Below are 25,743 nucleotides of genomic sequence, written 5' to 3'. Positions count from 1 at the left end.
TATTTCCCCTTCCTAGACATTCCATGCATGTCTCTCCTTGTTACCTAGCTTCTCTGGGTTGTGGATGGTAGCCTGGTTACCCTTTGCTTTGTGTCTAATATCTGTGTAAGAATCTTTAGAGAAACTCTTCTAAGGAGAAAAATTAAATAAGAAATGACCATGGTAATGATTCTGCTTGCTGGAATGTCCTCTAGTGAAGAGAATGTGCACCTGGCCTGAACCCATGCTCATAAGCTATGGGTGCTATTAACTGCAAAGAGGCAAAAAATTAAAGTCTTGGAATTTTTTTTTGAGTGTTGTGGCTTAGGGTGTGTGTGTGTGTGTGTGTGTGAGAGAGAGAGAGAGAGAGAGAGAGAGAGAGAGAAACACAGAGAGAGAGAGAGAGAGAGAGAGAGAGAGAGAGAGAGAGAGAGAGAGAGACCCTGGCCTAACTTTTGTCTCTGTCCCCTCTGTTTCAGGTTGTGTTCAAATACTGCAAAATTGATATTTATGTTACAGACTACCACATTCTGGAAACAATGCTGATCCTCACACTGTTTGGATGGTCTGCCATTCCCCTCACATACCTGATGAGCTTCCTGTTTTCTAAAAGCACCTCTGCCTATATCAAGCTTATCATGTTCAATTATGTCTCTGGCATTTTCAGTATCTTGATAGATACTGTATTAGTATCCCGTAAGTGTGAGCACTTCACAAAATGTCCCCTTCCCTGGAGATAGCAATAAATAAATCAGTAGCAGCAACAGGCCCAAAGAGATGGACATTAGTAGACAGTTTGGGATACATCTGTATTAGGTATATCTCAATAATCTTTCTTGAGTTTCTATGATCATGCTACCCAGAATCCTTGTATTAAAGTGAAGACCCAGCCTGAGCTTCAGGTCCTCAGTAGAACCTCTCTATCACTTCCAATAGTTTAGATTCAATGATTCTGTAGTAATTTTAGAGTTTGGGGTATACATTGAGATCTCTGAACCTTTGGAATTGATTTAATGCAGGGTGAGAGATACGTATCTAGTTTCATTTTTCTACATGTAGACATCCATTTTTTCTAGCACCATTTGTTGAAAATGCTGTATTTTTTTTTCTTCATTGTGTACTTTTGGCATTTTTGACAAATCTCACAAGGCTGGTAGTTACATGGACCTTTTACACCCAATTTCAGAAAACTCAGGATTATTTGACCTGGATAGATACAGAAACAAGTATTTTTCTTAAGAATTCATCAGTACTTGCATACATTTTATTCTAAAAGTATAGTAACTATGTGAGAAAAAACAAAAAACATTGATAGTTTGTTTTAAATAATTTCAGATGACTATGGTCCCAGGTGAATAATAAAAACATATACAAATTCCCTGGCTTCCTGATAATCTCAAAGTTAAATTCCATATACATAAGATTTAAAATTTTTCATTTGTTTTTACTTTTGTGTATGTGTGTCTGCTTGTTTGTGTGTATACTATGTGCATACAGATGTCTCTGGAGACAAGAACAGGGCATCAAACCCCTAGAACTAGAGATGCAGGTGGTTATAAGTCACTATGTGGGTACTGGGAACTGAACTCAGGTCCTCTACAAGATTAGTCAGTGCTCTTAACTGCTGAGCCATCCATCCATCCCCCAAAGAAAATACTGAAGTAAAAGAACCAAACCTGAATATACTTCAAACCTAAATATATAGTGTATACTTTAAAATGTACGCAGTAACAGAGTCTCAGAGTATAAACAAATAATAAAAACACTCAAAACAAATAGATTTGGAAAGTATTTACAAATAAAACCTTTAAATGAAAATACTTAAACTCAAGTATGGTTAGGCAGGAAGAATCCATTCTAGGGTTATATTGCACATCAAGGTAATTATTCTTCATAGTAATACGTAATTAAATATTTAAGAGATTATTTTAAATAATCTCACCACAAATGAAAATATTTGATGTGAGGAATACTCTAACTATTCTTATTTGATCATTCCACAGTATGTACATCTATCATAACATATATTATTCCATAAATATATACAATTATTTCAAGCCAATTAAAAATAAAGCTAAAACAGCTTCTGCAGATTAGAGTTTTAAAATATCATCCATAGTTAAAGTGAGAAGGAATAGGTTAAAGATTAACACAAAAGAAATATACTTAAGCTATCCCATGACACAGAAACAACAAAAAACATGAAAATTAAAATCATTGGAGGTTAGAGAGTTTCTAATATATAGCCAAATAAAGTTTAGAAAGAAATTGTAAAGGACAAACAATTAGTATTTGAAAACTTTAGAATGTCCAGGCTCCAACAAGTGAGGCTAAAGGAATACCACAGCCACAGCCACAGCCACAGCCCAAAGCTGAACCAGAAAGGGACGTTTCTGAATGTCCAGTGTCACCGCTAGAGCAACACCTTAAAGTTTAACTTGCAAAGCACAATGTGTCCAGTCCAGAAGGAGGAAGCAAGGGGAGAGGAGAGAGGGAAGTGGGAAACAGTAGATAGAGAGAGATGGGACAGTAATTATTAGCCCAGAACACCAGTACTAGAGCTAAGTGACAAAGCAGGATCATTAGATAAATGACAAGGTTGGCAGAATGGATTCTCCCAGCCCGAGTTCTAGGTTCATGCTGTTTACAAGAAGCACGGTTTCAGAAACTAACATACACAAAGTAAGTAGTCACAAAAGATGTGTATATGGAAAACGAAAACTTGAGCTGTTACAGTAATATGAGCAAATGTATTTTCATGTTAAAATTATTGGAGACACAGAGGATTACAACGTGATAACAGATTCACTTTAGCATAAATTGCTAAGAATTCTAAAATTTTATTTACCTGACAATATAATCAGGAAGTAAACATACTCAGAATTTCCAGAACTACTCCAAGTAGCTGCAAAAACACACTATCATAAAAGAAGATTTTTCTACACCTTTCTTAGGACTGATGGACAAGACAGTGGGGAGAGGTTGACAAATGGTACCTACGAAGCAAACACATTGTTTCATGAGGAAGGAAGGAAGGAAGGAAGGAAGGAAGGAAGGAAGGGAGGGAGGGAGGGAGGGAGGGAGGGAGGGAGGGAGGGAGGGAGGGAGGGAGGGAGGAAAAAATGTCCTCATACACATGACAAGCTTGGGCCAACAAACAAAAACTTGTACTTCTTAAAGTGCAATTTACTAAACCAGATTTCAGAAAAGGTAGAAAATCGGAAATATACTATGAGCATCAAGTAGTTAGCTAAAATTCTTTTCGTAGAGGAAATACTAGCCACAGGTAGCTCTACTTCACCAAAAAGACTTTCCAGAATTCTGTAATCATCAGCACAAACTCAAGCTGTAAACGATGCCAAAACCTGTTAGCAAGATAATCATGTGGGTTTCAGTTCCCTGAGCCTGATTTGATAGTTCCTAGGGGACGTCTTATCATGGAGGTGGTTCGTTTCCTCTTACATAACCTGTTCTTGTCACCTTTTAGAATTACCAACCACCATGTCTAACACCACCAAAACCTTCCTGCTCAACGCACTGCTGCTCTTTCCCACATACAACCTTGGGAAGTGCATTGGTGACTACACTGTCATTTACCAGAGGAAAATACAGTGCATCCAGAAAAAGAATGTCCCCAAATACCTGAATTGTAGCAAAGAAAGTAAGTATATTGGGGATGTCTAAGTCTCTAGGCTATCAGATGCCCAAAGCATGGATGGGATGAGGAACCTGCATATCTTTCAAAGGGAACAGTCTTAATTCACAAACCATTTTCACTAGGCAGGTCTATAACTACTTGGAACACTGACAGAGGATTGTGAGTTGGGGTCTCGGGTTCAAGGTCATCCTGGGCGACTTAGCACAACTGTCATGAAGGCTGTGGCTCTAACTCAGTGGCAGCATGCCTTTCTGGTATGCATATGTCCCTAGATTTGGTACACAGCCTAGGGAGATGAGAGCAATGAATGTGGTATCAAAATCAAGTCCAAGTTAAGCTTAAAGGCCTGTGATCATACAGGGAAAAAGATCTACTAGGAATAAGCTGTCTATGAGCTTTACATCTTCACAGCAAACTCAAGTTATGGTTTTTGTATTCACTTAAGAAAACTGACTTTTTGCCTGTGTCACACAGCCTTTTTTATTTTTTATTTTTTATTTTGCATGTGTATATCTATATGTGGGAGTGCATATTTACATGTTAATGTGCAAGTGGAGGCCAGAGGTTGCCACTGGGTGCCTTCCTGGGTCACTCCCCACATTGTTTAATGAGACAGTGTTTCATTCTGAAAACAAAGCTCACCAATTTGGCTAGTCTATGTAGCCAGCTTGCCCTTGCCATGCCTGCTGGACATTTACATGTGTGGTAGGTGGAATCTGGTCCTCACACTTGCAAGGCAATTATGTTATCCATTGAGTCATCTCCCTAGCCCCTGTCCCACAGCCTTTATGAACCAGAACTCCCATAGGGACAGAGCTTCTAGGGGAAAGATCTGTACTGCAACTGCGTTATATTTGCTTTTGTTATACCACTGTCCCATATAATTCACACCCTCGCCAGGCCACAGCTTATAAAGGAGCAGGCAAAACCCATTTTCAGTGTCTAACAGAGTAGTACCTGGTACATGAGGGACTCAACAAGACTTTTTAATAGGTAAATTAAAGTAGGCAGCAGCCATTTGGGTGAAGAAATCAGTACAATGTAGAGTGAAAGGCTAGAAACAAAAGCAAGAAAAAAAGATTTGTGGTAAAGGAAAGCATAGAATGACTCATTGACCTTGGGAATCCCTTATGGTGGAAAGCATCACTCAATATGTAATTCTGAAAATGTCTTATTTGCAGGAGAATGGGGAAGGGAAAGAGTGTTTAATAAGATTGGTCGTATCTAAAACAATCATGAGTGGCCTCAGAGGGCATCCAACTGGGTCAACTGTACAGAAAATAAACACCAAGGGTTGGTATGGTTGGGTCTCAGTGAAATCTGGTAACATTTTCATGCAGGAATAAAGGAGGGATCTAGTTTCATCATATCCCCACCTAACACTTGTTATTTTCCTTTCCGTTTATCACAGCCATCTTAGCAGGTGTCGAATCTCATTTAGATTTTGATTTGCTTTTCCCTAATGTCTAGTGACATTAGCCTCTTTCCATGTGCCTATTGCCCACATGGGTATCTTTTCTCTTGTAAAAAGGTCTTTGCCCATTTTTAGTTGGGCCCCTTGTTTTTATATATTCTAGACACTAGATGTCCCTTTGATATGTGACTTATAAACATTTTCTTCAGTTCTGTGATCTGCTTCTCTTTCTTTGATGCCCAATAGTTTTAATGGAATTATGTAGGACAGTGGCAAAATCAAGTGTAATACAATTACAATGCACATGAGGCCTGGCTTCTCTACTGTTTCAGTGATTGTCCCTGAGGTTTTTAGATGTTATAGCAAAACAACAAAGTTGTCACAATTAGCCCTATACTTCCTCTAAGGGTTTTATGGGTATAGCTGTATTGCTTGTAGTTGGTTTTTTTGAAAATAAAGCCTGCATTCTGTGGTCTCATGCTTTGGTTATTTAATACATTGAGGGAGGTGTTTATCATGGTTTCATGGGATTATTTCATTCCATCTAAACTTTCAGTTTTATTGGGGTAAGTTTATTCAGAATACCTTAGGATAGTTTTAGCATCTGTAATATCCTGTTGCCACTTGACTTTCTCTCTCTCTCTCTCTCTCTCTCTCTCTCTCTCTCTCTCTCTCTCTCTCTCTCTGTGTGTGTGTGTGTGTGTGTGTGTGTGTGTACGTGTTGTTATCTGTTTTCTGTTATCTACAGTGGCTGCCCCTTAAGTAATGGCTGTCCTAATCAGAGATTGCAACTCCACTGCTACCAGCAATAAGTTCAGCCACAAGGGCCACAGCCTGAGGGGATTCTCTTCCCTCAAGCTGCTAAGGGAAACTTTACCTAAATCTAAAGAACTCACATTCAGTGGTTCAGGTGGAATTCTGCTCTCTCAGAAAGACTGAATAGCAAGTAGCTAACCTTCTCCCTTTGCTGCATCTTCCAAAAAACCCAGCGTCCTTCTCTCAGGCCCACTTAAAAAAACCCTTGCTACACGTGGTTCCTCCTTACCACTTCCTGGCACCTACTTGCTGACTCAGCCTCCTGCTCCCAGTTAACTTTATTTAATCAAACACATCTTTGAATTTTTAACAAAAGCAGTATGAAATAGTGCAACACACTTTAAAATAATACTCCCCAACAGGTACGTGCATGTATTTTGAGGGACTGTTGGGGGCACATGTATGGAGGTCAGAAAACAACTTGTAAAACTTATAATTATCAGTTCTTCTACAAAGTAGACCCTGAGGTCAAGCTCAGGTCATCAGGTTTGGTGTCAAGTGCCTTTATTCAATCAGCCATCTTGCTGGCCCTTCTTTTCATCCTTTTTTTTTTAATGCCAAATGCCATTTATTGAAGGAGGGAAGAGGTCTTAAATACAGGCTTATAGCACAATGGGAGAACTCCAGAGGGCAGAAGTTCACTAGCGATGTTTTACAATCTTGCATCTAAGCTGTTAATGCCCATTATGCAGGATACACAGACAAGGAACTTCCCTTAAGCATTCATGAGGGTGGAACCAGGCAGGGAATTAGCATAGGGAGGATATCAAGGTCAAGGTCAGCAAGCAAGGCAACAGTTATCCAAAACGGGGGCCAGGAACCTACAGGTCCCCCTTTTACTAAAAAATGAGCTTCTGACTTAGGTTGCGTGGGACATTAGCAGGTCACCTTACCCGTCATGGAGATGCCTGCCCAGGCCATACAGGCGTTCTGTCTTAGGTTGGTGAGGGCCCCCCAGACATTACCTGTCTCTGAATACTCATTATCATACAGGCTCAATCGTGTGTGAGCTGCAGAATTAACTGCTGCCAAAGATCTCAAAGTGGCGCTGGACTTGCAATCTGTGTGTTTGACACAAAAAAGACCAACAGAAGTCCTAACCCACCCATAGCCAGTAGGCTAAAGGCAACTGAGCCATTCCCTTCCTTAATGAGCCCTACTGCAAATTGGAATCCTTATAAGATGGTATCCCAAAAGCAAATGGAACTTGAGTTTATAAATTTATAATTTTCAAAGCCAATCGAAATGTATGTAACTATTGAATTAAATTTATCATGCCCAATAGAATGAAAGATTAACTAACTGTGGTAGCTACTTTTGCTGCCAGGGTCTCCACTGTGCTAGCTGTAGTAAGCAATTATGAAATGGTAATCCCAGAAACAGTAGCAGCGGTGGCTGCCACTGCTATAACAGCAACAATGGCAGCAGCGATGTCAAATTCTCTTCTGAGCTTGTGGGCATCCACTGGCATGGATACAACTCCAGGAACACAAACAGCTAAGGCCCATTTTTCTTGATCCCAGCACGACTTAAGCTGGCAGCTCTGCAAAAGAACAGCTAAGAACCATAAAGAAAAAACAGGCAGCTCACAAGGAGCATAATTAATGGTCTTATAATGGCTACATTCGGGCTCATAAATTTTAAGGTGTCTTGATCAATCCTGAAATGCCTTATCAATTTTATCAGACTTGTCAGAAAATAAGCTTTCAATTTTATTGATTCATTTTGTGTTTGTTTCCAATGTATTGACTTGTGTGTTTTATTATGTTCTGTGTTGGGAGACTAACTGCCTAAGATCATAAGAAAATTTAATAAGCTATTTATTGTTAATATGTTTATTCTCTTTCATGATTAGCATTATTTCCATGTAGCTTAGGGTAAATCAACATTTCTTCTGCTTATATTGTGAGAACTTACAGGGTTTATGATTTGATGTATTGGGAAAGTTTGGGAAAATTCTCATTCTTGGTGTCCTAGTTGTAGTTACTATAGTGATGAAACACCATGACAAAAAGCAAGTTGGGAAGGAAAGGATTTATTAGGCCTACACTTCCACATGGTTGTTCATCATTGAAGGAAATCAGGGCGGGAACCTGGAGGCAGGAGCTAGTGCAGAGGCCATGGAGGGATGCTGCTTACTGCCTTGCTCCCCATGGCTTTCTCAGCCTGCTTTCTTACAATATGATGAAGGGCACCTCCATGGGCTTCCTTTCCAAAGACAGCAACACCACTATAATCATGAACAGGAATATAATCAGCCAAGAAACTGCAGATAACTACTAAGGATAATGTATCTGGAATTGTAATGTGGAACAGAAAAGAGACATTACATTAAAAGCTAGGAAATGTGACTGAATCTGGTACTATATTAGTATATTGCATAGTAACATAGTAAGAATATAGTTGCTGTCTTTGGAAAGGAAGCCCATGGAGGTGCCCTTTCATCATATTGAAAATGAGGTGGGGCCGGGCGGTGGTGGCGCACGCCTTTAATCCCAGCACTCGGGAGGCAGAGCCAGGTGGATCTCTGTGAGTTCGAGGCCAGCCTGGGCTACCAAGTGAGTTCCAGGAGAGGCGCAAAGCTACACAGAGAAACCCTGTCTCGAAAAACCAAAAAAAAAAAAAAAGAAAATGAGGTGGATATTATCAGTGTGAATTAGTTCTACTAATATTGACTTGAGTATCTATTTGATGTTATATTGTTAGCTGTCTCTGCTATATTCTTACTATGTTACTATGCAATATACTAATGAGGGTCAGTCTTCAAAGTTTTTCTCTCAAACTGCATTTTCAGAGCAGAATAAACACTCCTCAAGCTCTGAATACTGTGTCTAAGTTTAGCCCAACATCTCACTTTTTCCTGTTTCTTATTTGGCGTTTTATTATGTCAGTGTTGCACAATAAGATTAAGTGTGATTCCTTCATCTTTCTCCCCTCCATCCTCAGGTATTGAGAAGAATATTTATTCTTTAAAGGAGCATATGATCGGAAAGTATTTAATTGCTATGAGCATCACAGGCTTAGTTTTCCTTCTCTTTATTTTCTTTTGGGAGAATATTGTTTGGAAATTAAGAATGCTTATCCATCAATACATTTACTTTGGTATCTACAAGAAATACAAGTCAGTAAGTACTTAAGCATGGAACAAGCCAAGAAAAAAAAAAAAACTCTAGTAGCATAGAAATTAGATAAGGAAAGTAGGTGTTGTATATTACTACCTCAGTTAATAGAGAAAAATAACAGTGTCTACTGGAATGTCTGTCCTTAAAGTCCTGCTGAGATATTACCTACAATAAAGTACATTCATTTCGATTATCATTTTGAAGAGCTAGAGTTTGTCTTTATGAATTTTATCTATTGCTGACAACTTTCTCTTGCATTCAGTTTTTTATATTTACTTTTCTAATTTCCTTTGTTCTACTCACTTTCAGTTTTTCTTCTCCTTTGTTATGTTTCCCGATTTCTTTTTAGCAAGCTTAAAGTCATGGCTCTTAAAGCTCTCATTGATTCCAACATGAGCATTTAACAATACATACATCAAACCATATATGGTGATACAGGTCTATAGTTCCAGCTACTCAGGAACCTGAGACAAGAGGATCACAAGTTCAAGGCACTCCTGGGCTACAGAGGGAGTTCAAGGCCAGCCTAGGTAACTTAGACACTGTCTCAAAAGTGGAAAGTAATAATGTAGGCTCCTAGGTAAGATGACAGAGCTGTTTCCACGTGACTGGGGTAAGGAAAAGTTAGTATAAGAGAGTAGATTGTATTCTAAAGGCTGAAAGAGGTAATTGGAGAAATTCATGAAGGTCATGACATGACAGTACAGCTAAAGAATACCGAGGTAAAGATGGGTACCCATGAAAGAGAGGGAACCAAGCCACATGCAGCTCCAGACACATGGCTTCCTGGTAGGGGAGCAGCAGCTTCATCTAAAAGGCAAGCCAAATAATTCAACTGAAGACACTGGCAGTTCTGAATGAGATTTGACACGAATCTAGTTCTTTTTGGTGGTAATCAGAATCCTACAGCTTCCATTCCTGGTTTTACAAAATGATGGTTGTGATAGAGGATTCATCCTCAAAGACCTTCATACACAACTACCTACAAAAAGCACAAGCTAGCCTGGGACTCACATTCTCCTGCCTCTACCTCCCAGGTGCTGAGGTTACCAGTGTTCCCCACCATGTTCATCTAATTCCCTTTTAGATCTTCAAAGTTTACTTATTACCACATTTTAAAAATGCATTTTCTTTTTTTGAGACAGGGTCTTACTATGTAGTCCCAGGTAGCCTGGAACTCACAATGTGGACCAGGCCTTGAATTTACAGAGATTAGCTTGCCTCTCTGCCTCCTAAGTGCTGAGATTAAAGGCATCAATGATTTATTTATTTTTATTTATGTATATGTATGTGACTTGGTGAATGTATGTGTCCCACATGTGTGCAAGAGCCTGTGGAGGCCAGCAGAGGTGTTAGCTCCCCTGGAACTGGAGTTAGAAGTGGTTGTCAGTTGCCATGCAGGTCTTGGGAACTGAACCTGGGTCTTCTGCAAGAGCAGTAAGTGCTCTTAACTGCTGAGCCATCTTTCCATCCCCATTACCATGTGTTTCAGCTTCCCTCATCTCTTTGGATGAATTCCATCCTTAGGTTCAGGTGACAAAATAACTTCTCTGCATGTTTGTTTTTACTAAAAATATTTTGTCTCACATGATCTATCCCGATAACAGTTTCCCCTTCCCCTACTCCAAGCTCCTTCCCACGTCCCCTCCCATCCAGATCCACCCCCTTTCTCTCTCATTAGAAAACAAATAGGCTTCTAAAGGATAACAATAAGATATAATATAATAAAATAAAATAAAAACAAACTAATCAGAATAGGACAGAACAGAAGGAAAAGAGCCAAAGAAAAGGCACAAGACACAGAAATAGATAAAGAGATCCAATCATGCCCATAAGTGTTTGAAAGTTTTGAGTCATTCTTTAGAGCACACAAATTCATGGTTTCTACCTTGAGAATAGCTTTTCCCTCTCTTGGCTCCCCACCTTCATTTCTGTGATGAACTACTTGTTACTTTTGGATGTGACCACTGAAATAATACTCAGAAAGCCCCTTTTCCCTCTCTTGGCTCCCCACCTTCATTTCTGTGATGAACTACTTGTTACTTTTGGATGTGACCACTGAAATAATACTCAGAAAGCCCCTTGGAAATTGCTCAAAGCATCCATTTAGACATGTGTTTAGATTTCACAAATCCACTACATTTAGGACAGATGCCTCTAACAAGATATCCACATGTACGATTCTTGTCTTGAAAAATACAGGATATAATTTCCAAGGAATTATCTGGGGAATCTGAAGATAAAGATGTAGAAAATGAGAGAAAGAAAATTCTACACCAGCCTGAAGAGTTTCTGAATTCCCCAGTTCTTATTAAGGAGCTCACAAAGGTAAGGGTATTCCATGGCACTCATATTCTGCCTTCAGCTCCATCAAGAGAACACTGTGGGCATCAGTCTCACTGTGGTTCTTCAGGACCTTTGCAAACTCTTCTGTGAACTTCTTGTGACACTATCTGAGGGCATGACTGCTTTGTCCATGATATTTCTTTATATAACCTACAAATATCCTTTACTAAATTGTGTTGTGTTGTGTGTGTGTGTTTTTTTAAAGATATACTTTAAGTACCCATTCATTCTGGCTGTGAAAAATATTTCCTTTGCTGTCCAAGAGAGGGAGTGCTTTGGATTACTTGGATTCAATGGAGCAGGTAAAACAACTACTTTCCAAATTTTGACCGGAGAAAAAACTCCTACCACCGGAGATGTGTTCATTGATGGCATTAGCATCATCAAGAACATCCTAAAGGTAAGCTATTCCAGGCTAAGAGGTGAACAGAGCGATGACTCTAGATTGCAGGCAGCAGGCAGAATGCTAGGGATAACACATGGCAATGGTGGTAGGTACAGATGCCGATGCTGTGGCTTCTGGAGAGGAAAATAAATTTTCAAAGAGAAAGTAAGGTAATAAGAGCATAACCTATGACAAGAGTGTCTTCTGAAACTGTAGGAGTGAAAGGCAAGTTCTCACCACAGTGGAGAAGACAAGTATCCCATGGGGCTGGAAGGGTGTAAGGCAGCGAAAATAAGCAGAGGATGACCTGCCTGTAGGGAGTTTAGCTGCAACCAGGGCCTTGATCCATGTCACTGAGAGCTCTGAAACAGGATGGCCTTTCAGAATGCTTGCAAATCAAAGCAAAACCACCAGCCTTTGTACCTGTGCTGGCTACTGGCTGCAGGAGCTGGAGATGACATATGCTGAGAGCTTCAAGCAGAAAAGAATGTCAAAGTTTCACATTCCAGAAGTCTACAGCACTTATCAGGCCCCTGAGGAGATAGAAGTCCCACTGCCCACCTGGGACTGTCAGGATGCAAAGGGAATTAGGTGATTTATCACCAGGGAACAAAGCCTGCATTAAGAATCAACATCATGGTCAGAGAAAGTACCAAATTTAAAAGGAGACCAGGCACACAAGCCCAACATAAGCTTGCCAGCGGCTGGCTCTGCATCACAAAGTCTGAGAAATGTTCTCAAGCCTGGGGCATCTTTCCAGGTTGCCATTTGAAATTCTCTCACATTTTATGTGACTGGTGATGATATTTAATTTGTTTTGTCTTTAAAATGTTCTTTAGCATATCTTCTTATCGTGATGGCAATAGATGATATAAAATTTACTATCTAATGCATTTCTGAATAATTCTATAATTCAGTGACATTGTGCACATCACCACAGTTTGTCTCTAGAAGTATTTAGTCATCCCAAACTGAAAAATTTACCCATTAAACAATAACTGTCCATTCCTTCACTCACCCCTTGGGAACCACTGTCCTACTTTCTGACTGTAAGAATTTGACTCTGTTTTAGATATTGTACATAAAAATGTTCCTTTTTGCCTGGCATATTTCAGCTGCCACTGTCTTTAAGGTTAATATATGTATTAGATGTTCACTCTATTGTATAATTATAGGACATTTTGTTTACCCATTCATCTACTATCTGACTATTACAAATAATAGTATCACATCAGTATGAAATGCACTAATCAGCTTTCTATAGCTATAAAAAAATACCTTTGTCAACTTGTTTTTTAAAAGAGTCATTTTGTGTAGTTTCAAATGTTCAAGGGTATGATTTGCTGGCTCTGTGGCATTTGGTTTTATGGCAAGGTTGCACATCATGACAGGAATGCATGGCAGATCAAAACCATATATTTCACCGCCAGGATACAAACAAGAAAATGGCAGGAGACAGGGACCCACTATCCTCTTCAAGAACTTGACCTCTGGATCTCCCACCAGGTCCCACATCATAGAGTCCACAGCCTCCCAATAGGCCAAGCCAGGGAGCCAGCATTCAATACATATCCCAGCCAGAACCATAGCAACAAACATTCATTTGGGTACCCGCTTCAGGTTGTTTAAAGTATATATTTAGAGATTTGAGTGTCATAGTATATTCCACATGAGCTTCACCATCTACATCCTTGTCAGCAGCACATAACAGTTGCAATTTCTGTACGTGATGGGCGCTTCTCTTTCTTGTGTCACTGGATTGTTTTATAGTATGCATGCTAATATGTGAAATCGTTTCCCACTGTAGTTTTGATTCGCATTTCCCTAAAGATTAGTGATATTGGGCACTTTTCCTACATACTGCTGCCATTTATGTCTTTATTGGGAAAGTGTGTATTCAAGTCCTTTGGATGCTTTTCTGTTGCTGAGCTGGAGGAGCACTTATGTATTCTATACACTAATCGCTATATGTAAATATTTAACCCATTCTATGAGCTGATGTTTCCCTTCCCTTGTTCTCTAGTATACAAATGATTTTAATCTCATGAAGAACAATTTTTATTTTGTTGTCTGTGGAGTTTGTTACCACATCCAAAAGTCCATTGCCAAGTCACTATAATGAAGCTCTCTCCATATGGTTTCTTCTAAGAACTTCATAAATTCTGTATTTAGCTCTTTGTTCTATTTTGTGTGACAGGTCCAACTTTGGTCTTCCCAGTAGCATTTGTTGGAAAGATTATCCTTTACTCATTGGCATCCTTATCAAAATAATTAACCAATTAAGGTATTTGAAAGATGGGGCTGGAAATTTCTATGTAAACCGAACTGGCTTGAAAGTCCTGGCACTCCTTCTCCCTCAGCCTTTGGAATGCTGGGTTACAGGCAGGAGCCAGTACGCCAGGCCTAAGGTTCTACTCTAGGTCTTTATTATGTTGCACTGGCCTATATATCTGCCTTTATTGACAGTACCAGTTGTTTGATTATTGTAACATTTTGATACATTTTTAATTTGAGACGAGTCCTTCAACTTCCTTCTTCATTTTTAAGATATTTTGGGGGATTAGGCTCCCTGAAGATTACAGATTATCTTTAGAATAGGTTTTTCTGTTTTCACAAAAAGGAAATTGTATCATTATAATTTTGATGGTGATTACCTCAAAACTGTAAATTTGGGGGTATTTTTGGATTCTTAACAATATTAAGTCTTTCAATTCACAAACATGATTTATCTATACACCTGCTTATTTCGGAAGTGTTTTATAGTTTTGAGTATATAACATTTTAAACTCTTTGATTAACCCCTTTTTCTACTTTATTATATTGACTGATGTTATAAATGGAATTGTATTTTTAGAATCCCTTCAGATTATATATTTAGTGAATACAAGTAGAACCAATACTTTCAATATATTAAACATGTTATATTACAAATTAAAAAACATAAAAGTTAACAGATTAAGAAAATGAGGGGTTTGAGAAAAGAGAACTCAAGAAAACAAAATCCATCCAGAGGAGACATTGATGAAGTAATATGTGAACTTAGAGAAAGAATGACTTTAGTTGCCATGTTCAGGGCCAAGCTGCAATTTGGCTTCCCAGAACACCTGTTCACCATGAAACCTTCTATTCAAACAAAGAGGACCTTTAATCAGGCCCCTGCCTCCACACTCCAAGTGCTAGACTAGAGGCATGTTCGATGACCGCAGCCTGTTTTCTGACTTTGTAGTGTGTTTATAGTGTGTACCTGTCCTCCAGATCCCCCTGCTTTTTACATTTGATCCCTGATCAAGAAAGCACAGGGCCCTGGACTACTATGAGAGCCATGCAGTTGCAATCTTTGCTCGGAGAAAAATGATCAGGGCCTGCATGGTGTGAAGGACCATTTTAATATACCGAGATTTTTAGGTTGTTACTTCAAACCAAAGGGTTAGGTATATTGTTAACCATGTAGAAATTAGCCCCAATTCCAAGTTGAGTTCCACAAAGCTTCATATGAACTCCACAGAGCACCCCTTCACTTAAGGTCATATATTTCCTTTCCTACCATCTATGGAGAGGACATTGCTGCCTTCTGTATTTTGTGCGTCTCTTTCAAGTCACTACCCACCTCTGAGTGGCTTGGGCCAGTCCCTTTGGTAACTCACCAGTCACTACTTTGGGACAACTCCAGCTATGAGCTCAGCTAGACAGTATAATTATAAATACTTCCACACTCTGATTTTACTAAGTCTGATAAACTGAGATATGCTGTATTTTCATTTTTCACTAATCTCTAAATAATTTCTAAATTCTTTTATGGTTTATTTCATAATCCATTCATTGACTAATGAGATCTTTAACTTCTACACCTTTGGAGTTCCCACACCCTGCCCTTATAGTAATGCATGCCTATTATGTTTCCTTTGGGGGTTTCTATCTCTCTATTAATAGTTATATGCCATTTTCTTGACTTTCCCCACAAGTTCTTTTAGTTACTTTAGCATCAAAGATGGCTATTTCAAAGTCTTTGGCGAGCAGATTTGCCATCAAAACTTCTTTCAGGTTGGCAGAGTTTCTGATTCCTGCTCCCATCAATGAACTGCATTGTCCATTTCATTGTATGCTTGTCGATTTTGCTAAAAACTGGACTGACAGTGTGGTAACTCTAGCAATTACAGTCTTCCCCATTCTCTGTTTGATGTTGTTTATTGTTTCTAGGGAGTTTAATGGGGTTTTTTGTTTTGTTTTTGGTTTGTTTGTTTGTTTGTTTGTTTGTTTGTTTTTACCATCTCTGTGCTTAGAATCAGCCTGAGATAGAAGCTAAGGGTCATCATGGGTATTTTCTGATAATGTCTGAATTATTTTCTGTACACAGGTAATAAATTTTCTAACTTTACTTGTGCTAATTGTATTTTTTATTATATCTTTAGTGTATGGATCCTAAAGAGAGGTCAAGAGAAAAAAAATAAAGGTGTGAGTGGAAAATACATTATTAAGAGCCGTTTTAGCCAGAGAGGAAGGGAACTGCACCATGCCAACTCTACAAGCATGAATAATCTAGGATAAATATTAATTATTAATTTAAGTTCATAGCCTTTTTCTCTAGCTAACTAGGCTGTGTGCACCTACTGGAAACAAATTTAAGTCCTAAAGCAACCATAACTTTTGAGCTCCTATTTGCAAAGCTGAGGGCTATCTTTGGTTTTGTTCAACCTCACTAAGTGACAGGCATGTACAGGGCAGTGCAGGCTGAACAGTAAAGAAAGGATCCATGCTGGTCATGCTCCTTGGAGCCCCCAATTAAGAGGAAGACATACATCTTAACACTCCTTCAAACTGAACGAGACCTGGGACTTGGTTTCTGACTTTTTAATCCCCATGACCATTAGAACTGAATATGAGAACCAGTCACTCCATTAGACTACAATAGATTCACCAGCTATAATTTTGTAGCCCTTCAAAAAAGAAAACTTCTTGATAGGACTCTTAGAAACATGGTCTGGAGAACCCCAGGCCTCCTGCCTTGTCTACGAATATCCACATGGTGCTAGATGGCTTGGGTTTTCACTTACAGCAATTATTGTAATTAGGTGAGGTCAAAAATTGGCTATTGTCCTCAATTTGATGCTCTGCTGGAATACATGACTGGTCGGGAAATAATGATCATGTATGCAAGAATTTGGGGAGTCCCTGAGCATCAGATTCAGTCCTATGTGAACAAGTACTTGAACTCCTTGGATCTGGAGCCCCATTCCAACTATCTTATCAGCACCTACAGGTGAGTCATTATGCCATAGCTTCTTGACTACTGTTGTCATTGATGCACATAATATTTAAGTATCCTGATGTTGGGGGTTTTTGGCTCTTTTGGGGGGCCCACCACCCAGCTCCCAAATAAATCACACATAGGGAGGCTTTTTTTTTTTTTTTTTTTTTGGTTTTTCGAGACAGGGTTTCTCTGTGTAGCTTTGCGCCTTTCCTGGAACTCGCTTGGTAGCCCAGGCTGGCCTCGAACTCACAGAGATCCGCCTGGCTCTGCCTCCCGAGTGCTGGGATTAAAGGCATGCGCCACCACCGCCCGGCGGGAAGGCTTATTCTTAATTATGAATGCTGGCCTTAGCTTGGCTTATTTTTTGCCTGCTTTCCTTAACTTTAAATTAGCCCATTTGTCTTTTGCCTCTGGGCTTTTCCTGTTCTCTTACTTCTATAAATCTTACTCTTACTCCATGGTTTTTTTTTTTTTTTTTGGTTTTTCGAGACAGGGTTTCTCTGTGTATCTTTGCGCCTTTCCTGGAACTCGCTTGGTAGCCCAGGCTGGCCTCGAACTCACAGAGATCCGCCTGGCTCTGCCTCCCGAGTGCTGGGATTAAAGGCGTGCGCCACCACCGCCCGGCTTACTCCATGTTTTGCTGTGTAGCTGGGTGGCTGGCCCCTGAAGTCATCCTCGTTCTCTGGCTACTTCTTTTCTTCCTCCCAGATTTCTCCTTCTATATATTCTCTCTGCCTGCCAGCCCCACCTATCTCTCTCTCCTGCCTTGCTATTGGCTGTTCAGTTCTTTATTAGAACATCAGGTATTTTAGACAGGCAAAGTAACACAGCTTCACGGACTTAAACTAAAACACATAAGCAAAAGTAACATAGCTTAAAAATAATATTTGCCAACAGAACCCTTTGTTCCTGGTGTTTGATACAAGTGCCCAAAGCTCCACCTAAGCTTCTCTGCCACACAGTTAACTGATTGTGTTACCATATGTCCTAGCTTCATCCTGTTGCTGTGTTAAAACACTCTGAGCAAAAGCAAATTCAGGGAGAAAAGGGTCCATTTGACTTTCACTTCCAGGTCACAGTCCATCATCAAAGGAAGTCAAGGCCCAGACCTGGTCAGGATTGCTTACTTTTCTGTGCACCATTACCTCCAACCGGGGAATTCACTCATAACCAATATTGTACAGATAGAATGTACAGAGGATGCTGCTTGCTAGCTGGCTTGCTCACAGGCTCACATTTAGTGAACTTTCTTATCTAGCTCAGGACCACCTACCTAGATGAGCCCTCTTGAATCAGTTCCTCACAGACATAATCACAAACCCACCTGATAAGGGAAGTTAATTACTTGATTGAGACTTCTTCAGGTGATTTGAGGCTATGTCGACAGTTAATGCTAAGTTGAATAACATCTTATTCTATTGGGTTTCAGATGCCAGTAACAGTTCCACATTTCAGAAATGAAACTTCATATCCTGACTCTATTTGAAATACGGCTTCTGAAACCTAAATAGGGTGTGTTTTCCTCCCCCTACTGTTCCTATAATTCTGTCTTGCAACAGAGAGAAATGTAGGCCTTCAAATTAGGGTGGGGATTATATATCCTAATAGCAATAGGTAAACAAATGGAACCAAAACCACACCTTCTACGTTATATATGTGCACGCACTTGGTGTATGTACTTGGACCTGATGCTTTGTTAAAGCCATATTGAATCTGCATGAAGATGTCTACACTTGTGTTTTGTTGGAACTGTCAGTACTAGGAGTGTCTGTGCTAAGTCTTTCCTGGATATAACTGATATAGTTTCACTTCTTCCATTTTTCCCCCTTCATTGATCTGAAGTGGAGGAAATAAACGTAGGCTGAGCACTGCTATTGCCACAATGGGAAAGCCTTCAGTTATCTTACTGGATGAACCATCAACTGGCATGGACCCAAAAGCTAGACGCCTTCTCTGGGACACAGTAATAAAGACTCGAGAAAGTGGAAAGGCCATCATTATAACATCCCACAGGTATGGCTCTTTGGAAGGCTTGGCTAAGGATAGGCAAGAAATATAGTAGCTATACAGGCCAATTATTTGGGGTCTAGGACTATTGAGCAGTATACTTGATTGAGTGATAAGTTTATTGTTAGGAATTAAGATTTGTGTTAATCCTAATAAATGGGATAGCAAAGAATCTTCAGTGTATTTTTAAAAATGAAGAATAGAAAACAGAAAGTTGGAGATGTATTACATTTGAGGATTCAGTGTTCTGTTATTTATCCTTTAAAAATACACACTTCTCAGGGCTTGGGGAGATAGCTCAATTAGTAAAGTGCTTGCTATTCAAGTATGAGGACCTGAGCTGAATCCCCAGAGCTCACATACAAAAAAAAAAAAAAAAAAAAAAAAAAAAAAAAAAAAGGAAGAAAGAAAAAAAAAAAAAACAACTGGGTGTGAGGACTGGAGAGATGGCTCAGCAGTTGAAAGCAGTTAAGCTGCTCTTCCAGAGGACCCAGGTTCAATTCCCAGCATCCACATGGCAGTTCATCACCATCTGTAACTCTAGTCCCAAGAATCCAATGCCCTCTTCTGGTCTTCATGGCACTGTACACATGCACACACATAAACACACACACACACACACACACACACACGCATGCAGGCAAAATACCCATACATAGAAAAATAAACTGTAAAGTATGTTTAAAGGTGGATGTGGTGATGCATGCTTGCAATCCCGGTCCTGGACAGAAACAGGTAGAACCCTGGGGCCGACCAGGCAGCCTAGCCTCAATCAGTGGCCCTCACCCCAGGGCCCAGTCAGAGACAAGGCAGATGGCGCTAAAGGGATGACACCCAAGGTTTACCTCTAGACATCACAATATACTTCCTAACCATGAATTTGGTTATTGGAAAACACAACTTGTGTGTTACCAAAAGGATGGCCTCTCATAGTTATTGATTTAAAAGACTGTTTCTTTTCAATACCCTTACAACATTCTCCATTTACAAGATTTTTTTTTTTTTTTTTTTTTTTTTTTTTGGTTTTTTTCGAGACAGGGTTTCTCTGTGTAGCTTTGCGCCTTTCCTGGAACTCACTTGGTAGCCCAGGCTGGCCTCGAACTCACAGAGATCCGCCTGGCTCTGCCTCCCGAGTGCTGGGATTAAAGGCGTGCGCCACCACCGCCCGGCTCAAGATTTCTTTTTAATACTTGTGGTTGAAAACAAGATCCTGGCAATGTTTGGATGTACAATGTACAATTGCTTTCAATGAATGTCTGTCTTGGTTTCATGTTGCTTTGTCTCCTTGTTTTGCAAGCATGGAAGAATGTGAAGCTCTCTGTACAAGGCTATCCATAATGGTGAAAGGAAAGCTCACATGCCTGGGTAGCCCTCAGTACCTCAAGAACAAGTTTGGTGATATTTATATTCTGAAGGCCAAGGTCAAGTCTGAGGAAACAGTAAAGGACTTTAAAAGTTTCATCAGATTGACATTTCCAGGTAAGTTTAATTGTTCCAATGGTGTTAGAGATGTGTTAACTTCTGTGGTTTGTTCTCACCATGCATAATGTCTATGTTTGAAATCTCATCTCCACGTGTTACTGATGTTCAGTGATCCTCCATACTTCCTTTGTCACCGCAAACCTCTGTTGCCAGGTTACACTAAGAAGTCTCCCAGACAACAGAGGCTGGCACCAAACTCTGACATCACCTTCTAGGACCTCTTCCTAATTTGTCCTATCCAGATAAATTACACCTCTAAAGTCATATTTTAACACATTTCTCATTTTTTTTCACACATTATCTATGCAAAATGTTTAAGGGATGCTCACCTTGTCATTAAGCATCTTATTCTGGCTTTCGGCTATCAGTGCCGATAAACAATTGTGAAATGCAGGCAAGCTCTAGCAGGTGTGTCTCTCCTGACGAAAATCCTTCTGCTTTTGAGTGACAACTCAGTAAGCACCTCTCTGCCCACAGAGAACAGTGCAAGCACTAGCAAGTATTTTCTCTTTCTCAGCCTCTTTCCTAACCATAAAGCACTGATACAAGAACAATTTTTAGCAAACTCTTATAGGAATTTCTGGTGTGTCTCAGGCTGCTGAGCTGCAATTTCATCTTTTGGGCCATGGAAAATATTATTTGTTATACTGTAGGAATGTAACTTTGAAAATATATTTTAACAATCAATGGTAGAGCAGACATTGTGAACAGATGTGAGGAAAACCAAATAATCACTTTAGCATTGGCCTCAGTGACTATGATTTCCCCATGAGACATACAGATGTAGGTATCCATAAAGAATTGACTGTGCTCCATACCAGTGAGTATATGAGCAATATAAATTGAACTTTTTTCTTTTCTTCCTCTTCTATTTTTTTCAGGGGGAGGTCAAAAGGGTGGGGTTCAACCCTGGGAAGACTGGGAAGTGAGTACTTATAGGGGTACATGATGTACAATTCCCAAATAATAAAAACATTATGTTGGAAAAAAACATTGAATTGTAATATCTTCACATAATAAAAATTTTACATCAAAAGAAAAAAGAATGTACTTGTAATTTTACTAAGCAAACCTGTTGTATGTGTTCCTATATGTGGTATGTATATGTGCATATATATATGTGCAGGTATGTACCACCTGTGCATGAATGTGTGGAGGGCAAAGTCGAGGTAGGACATTTTCCTCTATCACTGTCCACCTTATGCTTTAAGGCAAGATCTCTCCCTGAGCCTGGACTGGCTGATGTGTCTCTGACCTGAGATGGCTCAATGGGTGATATGCCTGTCGTGGGGATAAGAAGCTGAGTTTGGATGCTTCTCATTTCATTACTATTCAAAGAACAAAGAGCAGGACCTTCTTCTTTCCAACAAGCTGCAGGACAGGGAATACTTTCAAATTTGATGCCAAAACTAGTCACGGACACTACAAAAAAATTACAGGCCAGTGTCCCTAATGAGCATGGCAAAGAAATCCTTAACAAAATACTAGCAAACTTCATTCAAGAGCACACAAAAATGATCATTCACCATCACCAAATGGCTGATGTATCACTTAACATATACAAACCTGTAAATGTAATACCAAATAGCCGAGTGAACAACAAATGTATTCACTCATCTTAATGGAAACAGAAAAACCTTTAGACAAAATCCAACATTTTGTGATTTTAAAATTTTTCAACAGATTAGATACAATAGGAATTCTCCTCAATACTTATAATATCATATGCCACAAGCCCACAGCTGACATCAAGTTCTATAGTATAAAGCTGTGCGGTGGTTTAAATGAGAATGAATGCTTGGTTCCCAGTTGGTGGGACTGTTTGGGAAGGATTAGGAGGTGCTGCCTTGTTGGAGGAGGTGTGTCACTGGGGGTGGGCTTTGAGGTTTCAAAAAGGCCATACTATTCTCAGTTAGCTTTCTCCCTGCCTGCTGCCTGCAGATCAGGATGTAAAGCTCTCAGTGACTGATACAGCACCATACCTGTATGCTTCCATCCATAATGATCATAGACTTTACTACCCTCTGGAACTGTGAGCCCCAAATTAAATGCTTTCCTTTAGAAGAGTTACTTTGGTCATAGTATGTCTTTACAGCAACAGAACAGTGACTAAGACAAAAGTCAATAGCTTTTCTATTTTAGAAATCAGTAAAAAGTTGGTGGGGGTGTAAATTAGTATAGCCAGTATTTTTTAAAAATGGAAATTCCTTTAAAAAAATAAAAATAGCACTAGCCTATGATCTAGCAAACTACTGCTGATTATATATCCAAAACAAGTAAAAAAAATGTCAAAGTGATACATGCACTCCCATGTTTACTGTAGCATTACTCACAACAGTCAAAAAAGAAAACAATTTAAGGATTTATTGAGGAATGACGGATAAATATGATACACATATGGGAGCTAGCATGCACATACACAGTAGGGAAACTAACCCTAAAAAAGAAGGAAATCTTGTCATTTTCGGTAACATGGATGAAGTTAGATGGCATTATATTCAACGAAAAGAGCCATGCATAAAAAAACAAATGCCATATGATCTCACTAACTGATCAGCATTTAGATATTGGATCTAAGGAAGTTGCATGGAAGTACAGTTGATTGGTACTTAGTGGGTGCTATGGTGGGGTGAGGTTGGGGAGATTTTGAACAAAGAATACTAATGTGTCATAGTCACTGTTCTACTGCTGTGAAGAGACACCATGACCAAGGCAACTCTTATAAAATAAAGCATTTAATTGGAGGCTTGCTTACAGTTTCAGACGTTTAGTCCATTATCATCATGGCAAGGAGCATGGTAGCAGGTAATTGTGGTGCTGAAGAAGTAACTAAGAGCTACATCCTAATCCATAGGCTGAGAGAGAGAGACACTGGTCCTGGAGTGGGCTTTTGAAACCATTCAAATATATGAGCCTATGGGGGGACATTCTTATTCAAAACGACAACAAAAGGAGATAAATTATATAGTGTGATGACTATAGTTAATATAGTATACTCTTAATAGTCTGTTATAAACATAAAAAGATAGGTATTTGAGACACATTTTTAGATTTATTTAATTACATATGTGTGACTATTTTATTTGCACATATGTCTATGTACCAGACATGTGCCTGGTGCTCACAGAGGTCAGAAGAGGGTGTCAGATCCTTGGAACTAAAGTTATGGATGATTGTTGGCTGTCATGTCAGCCCTGGGAACTGAACCTGCATCCTCTGCAAAACCAACTACTTCTAATCATTAAGCCATCTCTCTAGCTCCAAGAGATACTATATTCTTAACTCAATTTAGCCCTTCTGCATCCATATGTACTTCATTATTATTGCTATATTAATTTAAATAAGTAAGTAGATGAACTGAAAAAATGGAAATGTCTTCAGGAGTTTTGGAGATATTGCTTATTTGTATGGGGTGTAGAAACTGGAACATTGCACCTGATAATGAATGGGTAAATATTACTTGACCTGGATGGGTGGTTTTTTTCCGTACTTTTAAAAATAAATGTATTATGCTTTATATTTGAAATATGCCACAATGAAAGGAGCTCTACATGATCATACAATAATATATGCATTAAGATTAATATTAACAAAATCCACACACATTTCAAATATGTCATTTTCTTTAAAACATTTTAAATTAAAACATTTAATTAAAGTTGTAATCATTTATAAATTTGCATAAGTTAATTATGAACTCACTTCTTTCCTCAATTGTATTCATAGAGTCTTATCTTTGAAAAAAACAAAAAAACAAAACCAAGATCATAGTAGTATGATTGGTAGTTTCTGTACATGATTTCTCCTTGCACATGGAAGGACAATGTATAATCATGAGACAACCTTGTTGTCTTAGTTACTTTTCTATTGTCATGAAAAAACACCATGATCTTGTCTTTTATAAGGCAACTTATAAAAGAAAGCACTTAATAGGGGCTTACAATTTTAAAGCATTAGTGTCCATAACCACCATAGCAGGGAACATGGCAGCAGGTAGGCACACATGGTTCCAAAGCAGTAATTGAGAGCTTTACATCTTGATCCACAAGCATGAGGCAGAGAGAGAGAGAGAATTATCTGGGCATGGTATGATCTTTTGTAACATCAAAACCCACCTTTGTGACATACCTCCTCCAATAAGACCACACCTCTTAATCCTTCCCAAACAATTCCACCAACTAGGGACCAAACACTCAAATATATGAACCTATGGGGGCCATTCTCATCACAACCATCATACTTGTTCTTCTTCCTCTCTCAAAACTGTGCCCTCATATACACACAACCAGAAAATCTCTATCTATCCTCAGCATTATGTTTAGGAATAAATATATTAGTATTTTAAAAGCTCAAACTTTTACATTGGGTACATGAGTTGACAATTTACTGAACTTAAAAGCATCAACAATTGTTGTCAATTCTCTACAACAATTTACTATATATGTATACCAAAAAATAGCAGGTTTTGGGGGGAGGGGATCACATCTCCTCCTGTGTTAACCCAACTCTTCACCTTTATATGATATATAACATTAAGCAGATACAGCACTATTTTGATAATTTTTAAAGAAATCTGTAAGATTACTCACCTGTCCTAATTTCCTGTCTTAGGTAGTGACTTGAAGCAAGAGAATCAAGGGATCCTTAATTACTACATTCCAAGCAAGGACAACAGCTGGGGAAAGGTGATCAGAAACTGTGCCCTTCTACCACTGCATGTTAGGGGAGCACTAACAATTAGGGGGTACTTGGGATCCAGGCAGTGGAATTGTGCCTGACATTGTGGAAGCTGTGGAGTGTTTATGTTCCTCTTCAAATGCCTAGAGTTTAAATGTCTTTAATTACTACCCTTAAATTCCATTACTAGTTCATGTCCATCAAAAGAATGGAGACAGAAAACTGCCTTCTCCATTTCTCAACTACCTGTTTCTTTTGCGTTCTGATTTTGCCCTTCTGTGTGTCCTTTTGTCTAACTTAATATACTTGACAGAAACTGGGGAAAGGAGGAGGAGAGGCTCCTCTGGGAGCTAGAGGGAGACTGTAATGGCAACTGCATGCTTTTGTTGTTGTTTAAGATGTTTGGCATTTTGGAGAAAGCAAAGGAACAATTCAATTTAGAAGATTATTCCATCAGTCAAATCACCCTGGACCAAGTCTTCCTGGCTTTTGCTAATCAAGACAACACAGGAAATGATCATGAGACAGAGGTGCCTTGAGATTCAGTTACAACTGGTGATTCTGATACATTTTTTTTTTGTACATCAGCTGGGTAGATGGGAAGGACAT

At 39.2% G+C, this 25,743-nt stretch overlaps 1 protein-coding gene across 1 annotated transcript in view; it reads left to right on the top strand.

The window, feature by feature from the left end:
• The window catches only part of LOC128125730 (phospholipid-transporting ATPase ABCA3-like), an 84,229-nt gene extending 58,486 nt beyond the window's left edge, over positions 1–25,743 (top strand). The window contains exons 19-28 of the mRNA XM_052763379.1: positions 459–675; positions 3,467–3,640; positions 8,814–8,992; positions 11,192–11,317; positions 11,541–11,735; positions 16,790–16,977; positions 18,811–18,981; positions 20,273–20,454; positions 25,069–25,142; positions 25,533–25,743. Of these exons, the coding sequence (XP_052619339.1) occupies positions 459–675; positions 3,467–3,640; positions 8,814–8,992; positions 11,192–11,317; positions 11,541–11,735; positions 16,790–16,977; positions 18,811–18,981; positions 20,273–20,454; positions 25,069–25,142; positions 25,533–25,673 (1,647 nt within the window). The 3' untranslated portion in view covers positions 25,674–25,743. The remainder of the gene's footprint in view (positions 1–458; positions 676–3,466; positions 3,641–8,813; positions 8,993–11,191; positions 11,318–11,540; positions 11,736–16,789; positions 16,978–18,810; positions 18,982–20,272; positions 20,455–25,068; positions 25,143–25,532) is intronic.

Source organism: Peromyscus californicus, unplaced genomic scaffold, assembly GCF_007827085.1.
Source record: "Peromyscus californicus insignis strain IS unplaced genomic scaffold, ASM782708v3 Scaffold_4__1_contigs__length_199733344, whole genome shotgun sequence".
Lineage (NCBI taxonomy): Eukaryota > Metazoa > Chordata > Mammalia > Rodentia > Cricetidae > Peromyscus > Peromyscus californicus.
The sequence above is the reverse complement of the archived record's forward strand: the minus strand, read 5'-3'. Positions and strand labels throughout refer to the sequence as shown.